The sequence below is a fragment of the Myiozetetes cayanensis genome, unplaced genomic scaffold, assembly GCF_022539395.1.
Source record: "Myiozetetes cayanensis isolate MyiCay16 unplaced genomic scaffold, myiCay2020 scf58, whole genome shotgun sequence".
Taxonomy (NCBI): domain Eukaryota; kingdom Metazoa; phylum Chordata; class Aves; order Passeriformes; family Tyrannidae; genus Myiozetetes; species Myiozetetes cayanensis.
The window spans coordinates 391,309-397,659 of NW_026087831.1; the positions used below are offsets into that span (position 1 = coordinate 391,309).

Genomic DNA, 6,351 nt, shown 5'->3' on the forward strand with positions numbered 1-6,351 from the left:
CTCCTTAGGCTGAGGATGGAGCTCACACAGCAAGTCCTGGGCTCCTGTCAGCCCTGCTGGAACCAGGGTTGGCCCAGAAATGGGGAGAGGAGAAGGCCCCAGGGTTCATCCTGGCTCCTGTGGGCTCAGGACACAATCCCAACCTCCCTGGAGGATGAGGGAAGACCCTTCCAACCGAGGGACACCCAGGGCTGCTGCAAAAGCCACCTCAACATCACTGCTGGATAGGAGAAGGGGGGAAGAGCCCGATACCAGCTCCCAAAGTGGGGACAGAGCTTGGGCAGCTTTTTCCCACCCCTCCCACTGATTTTTGGGGGAAAAAGGAGCAGCACAGGGAATACAGAGATCACTGGTGCTTTAATGGTGACAGCTCGAGCCTGGGTGGCCATGGAGAGACAGGAGCATGGGCTCCTTGCAGGGACAGCAGGTACAGCTGTCCCCACACCAGCACAGGGACACTGTGGCACCCCAGAGCTCACCACAGGAGAGGGGGTCTGGATCCACCACAGGCTGGAGGGGTCACCTTTTGAGCTGCTCCTCTTCCTCAGCTGCTCTAAGTGGTTGAGGAGGAGGGTGACACTGCCACGCCGTCACTGCTCTCTGTCTCCGCTGGGGCTGCAGTGCTCCCACCATCCTCCTGCTCTTGGTCTGTCAGCAGCTCTGAGGAACCAGGACCTCGTGTGGGCAGAGCTGTGAAGGGTTGTTCCTCTTGTGGGCTGCAGCCCAGGCCTGTGGGAGAGGGGCAGAGGGAATGGTGAGGAGTCATCACCTCCCTCCTGCGCTGGATCCACCCACAGGGATCGGCTCTGGATCCCAAGAGATCTGGGTCACACCCAGAGCTGGATCCACCCACTCCAAGGCTGCACCAGAGGGATGAGGATGAGCAGGAACCTTGGGTCCTGGAGCAGAAATGCCACTGTGGGGACATGCCGGGGTGTTTAGTGGCACCAGGACAGGTTGGAGCAAAAAGAGGGGGAAGCTGCCTGGGAGCCCAAGGTGGGGATGGCAGAGCAGAGAGAAGGGTTGATGAGGGGTGTTTTGGGACCATCACCTTCCTCATCCTGAGCCTCTGACACCTTCCTCTCCAGGCTCTGGGACAGCAGGGTCAGCCTGTTGAGGGCCAGCAGGGCTTTCCCTGTTTTCTGCAGGGAGGAGAAGGAACACTGAGCCCCACCCAGAGCCACCCCCATCCCACGCCCTCATCACCCCCTCCCCCCAGTACCTGCCACTTGCGCCGCGTCAGGAACTGCCTGATCCTGTCCTTGGACAGCACCTTGGAGCTGCTGGGCTGGGGGTGCTGCAGCCAGGGGTGCAGCAGAGCCCCTGCACTGGACAGCCGGTGCCTGGCACAGACAGGTGGTCACGGGGGGGCTGCTCCACCATCAGACCCTCGGCTGCACGGAGCAACCCCCACCCACCACCCACAGGACTTCCCCAAAAAACCCCACCCAACTCCACCCCCAGGTCCTACCGGGGGTCCTTCTGCAGCAGCTGGCTGATGAAGTCCTTGGCCTGGGGGGAGATCTCGGAGAAGGTCTCCTCCTCGAAGTCCCACCGGGCAGCCGTGATGTTGCTCAGCGTCTCCATGTCCGTGTCCCCCTGGAAGGGGGACTCCCCGCTCAGCCTGCAGAGGTGGCCCCAGGACATCAGTGGCAGTTCAGCCTCTCTTCCAGCCCCACCTGCCTGCTCCCAGGAGGCCACTCACAGGATGTAGCAGATGACGCCAACACTCCACATGTCCGTGGAGAAGCTCACGGGCTCGAAGGCCACCACTTCTGGGGCCATGAACTCAGGGGTGCCGTGTAACACCTTCACAGGGGTGTCTGGAGCTGCAGAGGAGATGGAGGGGCAGGTGTCTGTCTGGGACCTCCTCAGGACACATGTACAGCTGGGACCCTCCTGGAGCAGCCCAATGACACACCAACCCCTGTGCAGTGGATGAGCCCCCATGCCTGTGGAGCTGCCACCCTCCAGGAGCCATCACAAGCCTTGGTGCTCTCTTACAGCACCTCTGGGTGCTGGACACCCACAGGTGCAGGGGTCTTGGGGGTCTCCACCTCAGCAGCAGGGCTGGGGGCACACAGGTTTCCCCAGAGCACCTTGTTGTCACCAGGAAGGGCCAGTTTTGGTGGCACCAAGGCAGGAGGACACCATGCCCCTGGCTGACGTCCTGGGCCAAATCCCGTCCCTGTGACGGTGACAATCCCTGCCCCGGACCCCCAGGACCCCCCAGTCTTGCCCACCCAGCCTCCGTGCCAGGCCGAAGTCGATGATCTTGAGGCGGTGGCTGTCGGGGCTGACGCAGACGATGTTCTCGGGCTTGAGGTCGAGGTGGACGATGGCCCTGCCGTGCATGAACTGCAGCCCCTCCAGGATCTGCCGCACGTACTGGGCGCTGCTGGGCTCCGTGTGCTCGAAGTCATCGTCCACGATGCGCTCGAAGAGCTCCCCCCCTGCCACGCTGGGGACAACGAGGGGCTGGGGACCCCACCAGGGTCTGCCACCCACGAGAGCTGATGCTCTGGGTGCATCTCACCACCCTTATCTCCAGGGTCTGCAGGTTCCCCTTCCATCCTACATCCCACACCGACACCCCGTGGCTCAGGGACCCCTCCCCACCCTCGGTGCTCCCCGTGGCAGAGCCCGGCAGTGTCCCCACCACCCCCACACATGACAGCACCCCCTCACTCACTACTCCATCACCATGACGAGCTCTGCGGGGCCCTGGAAGGCGGCGAGGCACTGCACCAGGCGGGGGTGCTGCAGCAGGTTCATCAGCTCCACCTCTGCCCGCGCCGCCTCCCTCTCCTTGCCCGTCCGGGTCCGGAAATACTTCCCAGCCCGGATTTTGCCGGAGGCTTTTTCCTGCAGCCGGTACACCTTCCCGAACTTCCCCCTGGGACAGGGCGAGGGTGAGGGATGGAGGAGTCACCGCCAGCCCCCTGCATCCCACCAGGGCTGTGCATGGACAGCCACGGACCGTGCCTAGGAGATGGGGATGTGGGACCCCCCCCACACACACACACTTACTCTCCCAGCTTCTCCAGCTGCGTGTACAGATCCGAGACCTTGTCCTGGGTGTTGATGACCACGTCACGGTGCTCAAAGGTCTCCTCAGCTCCTGGGGGATGGAGCAGGGTGGGCCATGCAGGGTCCCCTGTACATCTCCGCAGTGCTTGTTTCTGTGCCCTCCCCCTCCATCCATACCGAGCCCCCTCCCCACACAGTGCAGATGGGACATGGGGACAGGAGCTGCTGTTGCAGGAGCTCCTGGAGCAGCCCAGCACCTTGCAGGTCAGGTTTGGGGTGAAAGGTGCTTTTCAGGATCAGAAATCCAAGAGAAACAGGGCCAGGGCAGGATGGAGGTTGGTGCTGATTTGGGGGAACAACAGAGGGTCACGCCAGTGCTGGGGTCCTTTGTGCCTCCCCAGGGACAGAGGGCTCCCCTGTACCTCCTGCCTGGGACATGGTGGTGTCACTGGCCCTTCACAGGGTGCTGGTACAGTCAGGATGGTGCTGGATGTGTCCCCAAGGCTCTGGCAGCTGGGGCAGACAATGGCCACGTCTCCAGCTGCTCCCCGAATCCCTGCACCTTCTCCCTGTTAGTGAGACCACCCTCACCTCTCCACCTGCACCCACACTCCCCATCCCACCCAAGAGGTCCATCTTGGTGGACCCAAAGAGACCAAACCAAGTTTTCAAGCCAGGTCCCTCCTTGGATGAGGACAGCCCCCTTTCCAGGAGCGCCTCAGGCTCCGAGCCGATGTTTTTCCCCTACCCCGTCCTGCATCAGCCAGGAAATCCCCAGGAAAACCACACTTGGAGGGCAAAGGACACGCTTCCTTACACGTCCCCTCCATGGGAAGGTTGGGAGGACAGGCCTGTGACACCCAAGGGTGCCAGGTAGCAGCACCCAAACCCCACCCCGAGAGCCACAGCACTGACCTGGCACTGTCCTGTCCCTCCTGTCCCAGGCCACCAGCAGGTCCTCGACCCTTCCCGGTCACTGCAGAGCCACCAGAGAGCTGGAGAGGGAGGGAAGGGGCAATGCTGGGGGTCAAGGACAACTGGTACCACACATGTGGGGCTGCCTTGGGGTAGGACCAAGGGCATCCCTCCCTCTCCGGTGCTGGGAACAGCCCCAGCTCCCCCCTCCCTTTCCTTCCCAGCGGAGCGTTTCCGGACTTGGGGGATAAACAACCACCAGCATCACTGAGCCCTCCCCAAACCGTGCCCTGAACCCCGAACCACAGCCCCCAGCCCCCTGATTGGCACTGTGCAGGGTCACAGATCTGCCACACGGGGGGCTCAGCCAGAGAAACCCCCGGGCTGGGGGTCTGCAGAGACCCAACACACCTCATCACAGGGCAGAGAGCCCAGCCCTGCTCTGCCCTCTCAGCCCAGAACCAGAGCTTGGCGGCTCTCGGGAGTTAAATCCAGTCCCAGCACACCCCGCCCCTTCCCACTCATGGGTGGGTTCCCGCAGAGGGGCTGAGCACCCACACCTGCCCCCCTAATTCCAGCTCCACCTGCAACCAATATCCCAATTTCCCCACCCTGGGCTTCAGCTTCCCCAGGGGAGCTCAGCTCCGGGTTCAGGGAAGCCAGGATGAAGGTGAACAGGGAGTTACAAAACTCCTCTGGGCCTCTCAGCCCGGCTATTTGGAGGGAAAAAATAGGATTTTCCAGCCTTTATCCCCCCCAAAAAGCAGGGCTGTGTGGCCACTCCGCCTCAGCTTCCCCTGCTGAATAACGAATTACGGGAATAACGAATAACGCCGCGATTTCTCCCCGGGGCTGAGCCCAGACCTGGGAATCACGACCTGACATCGGCGGGGCGGGGCCATGTCCCAGCCGGGGTGTCACCCCGGGTTACCTGCGGTCCGGAGCCGAGATTTGGGGCCGTGCCAGCTCCGCCAGACGCGTCCCCGCCGCCGCTCCCGCGCTCGGCACAAAGTCCGCGGCCTCGGGCGGGGAGCGGGGACAGTCGGGCGGTGGCGGGGCCACCACGACCTCGCCGTGCCTTTGTCACCCTGCCCTTGCCCGCGGCGGGGCAGGGCCCGGGCCGGGGGTGCCGCGGGCAGGGGGGTCCCCGTGGGTGAGGGATGCGCGTGGTCGCTCCCGGCTCGGCGCTCGGCTCGATCCCGCTGGGAATATCGACTGGTGCTGGGGACAGGATAGGACACGGGGGTGGCCTGGCTGGGGACGGGCGGATGGAGCACGGCTGGATGCATCCCGGCCGGCTAGGGATGGAGACCCGGCTGGCAGCGCTCCCGGCCCGCCTGGTCCCTCTCCCGGGCAGGAGGAGGAGGGTGCTGGGCTGCTCCCGGCGCAGGGAAGGGCAGGATGAGGCCCGGGAAAAGCCAGGGATCCCGGCAGCCACTTGATGTCAGTGTTGGCCTGACGCTGCTCCCGGCGGCGGGAGGAAAAACGAGCAGGAAAAAAAAGGCCAGGAGGGAACAAAGATTTGGGATCTGGGGGATCTGTGGCAGCGCCGGGATGCAGCGCTTGGATGAGGGGGGAATCCCTTGGGAGCTGCATCCCCTCTGGATGGAGCATCACATCCATGGGGCATTAACAGCAGGAAAAGCTGGATGCTGGTCCAGGGATGCAGGGAGCAGATCCATCCATCCTTTGGGATTTTCCAGCCTCATTACCGACAGCACTTCATTTAAGGGCCACTGACCCCCACCCTGTCACGTGCCTTTGCTTTTGGATTTGGGAATGTGGCTCATCCAAAATGCCCAGTGGTTCATTACCCGCCATGGACACTCCCTCCTCGTGCTTTATAAAATTAATTAATTAATTGATCATGAGCACTCACACCCAGGCATCCATGTGTTGGATGTCCAGTTGTCCCCCTCTGCCCCGGAGAAGCCCCTGGCACGGCCAGGATGGGATTTCCAGGTTCCCCTTCTCCCAGTCCCAAACCTGTCCGCGGGGTGCCCACGGGACCCCCCTGTTCACTCTGAAGCCCCCTGCACAGCCCCCACCCCTGCTTTGGGCTGAGCCAGGGCCTTTTGTGCAGATTCAGCTGCCTCTGCTTTTTTTGTAGGTCCTACAATAACTGGTGGCACCGCAGGGCTCAGCTGTGGGTGATAATGGGGGGGGGACAGGGTCACCTCGCGGGGTCCTGGGTCTGACACAGAGGACTTGGGGGGCCACGGGGGACGTGGGGACAAATGGGGTACTCAGAGGGTTTGGGGGGGCAAGAGGGAACATTGAGGAGACAAAGGGGACACTGGGGACAGGGGGGACCTGGGAGCCACAGAGGTCACAGGGGTGGGGGACAAGGCACATTGGAGGGAACATGGGGGGACACAGAGGACACGGGGGACAGCAGCGACACGG

The 6,351-nt window shown here is 63.0% G+C and overlaps 1 protein-coding gene across 2 annotated transcripts; it reads right to left on the reverse strand.

Annotated features, from left to right (window-relative positions):
• Positions 1-361: 361 nt before the first annotated feature.
• LOC126650202 (myosin light chain kinase, smooth muscle-like) lies at positions 362-4,068 on the reverse strand. 2 transcript variants are annotated; one of them, XM_050334757.1, is made up of 10 exons: positions 3,946-4,068; positions 3,453-3,543; positions 3,031-3,121; positions 2,693-2,896; positions 2,244-2,461; positions 1,706-1,829; positions 1,472-1,624; positions 1,223-1,343; positions 1,052-1,142; positions 362-729 (listed from the first exon to the last, which is right to left on the reverse strand). In XM_050334757.1, the coding sequence occupies exons 2-10, from the start codon at positions 3,466-3,468 to the stop codon at positions 554-556; spliced, it is 1,194 nt and encodes a 397-aa protein (XP_050190714.1). In that variant the 5' UTR covers positions 3,469-3,543; positions 3,946-4,068; the 3' UTR covers positions 362-553. The 2 variants fall into 2 exon arrangements, with proteins under 2 accessions (XP_050190714.1, XP_050190713.1); XM_050334756.1 differs by having other exon boundaries at positions 3,453-3,599.
• Between the last annotated feature and the right edge of the window lie 2,283 nt (positions 4,069-6,351).

Excerpts from the sequence above, each read along its gene's own strand:
- LOC126650202 (XM_050334757.1), bottom strand. Across the intron at positions 1,344-1,471 it reads CTGCTGCAGAAGGACCCCCG|GCACCGGCTGTCCAGTGCAG; the intron begins GTAGGACCTGGG and ends TGTCTGTGCCAG. Across the intron at positions 730-1,051 it reads AGAGGCTCAGGATGAGGAAG|GCCTGGGCTGCAGCCCACAA; the intron begins GTGATGGTCCCA and ends CCTCTCCCACAG.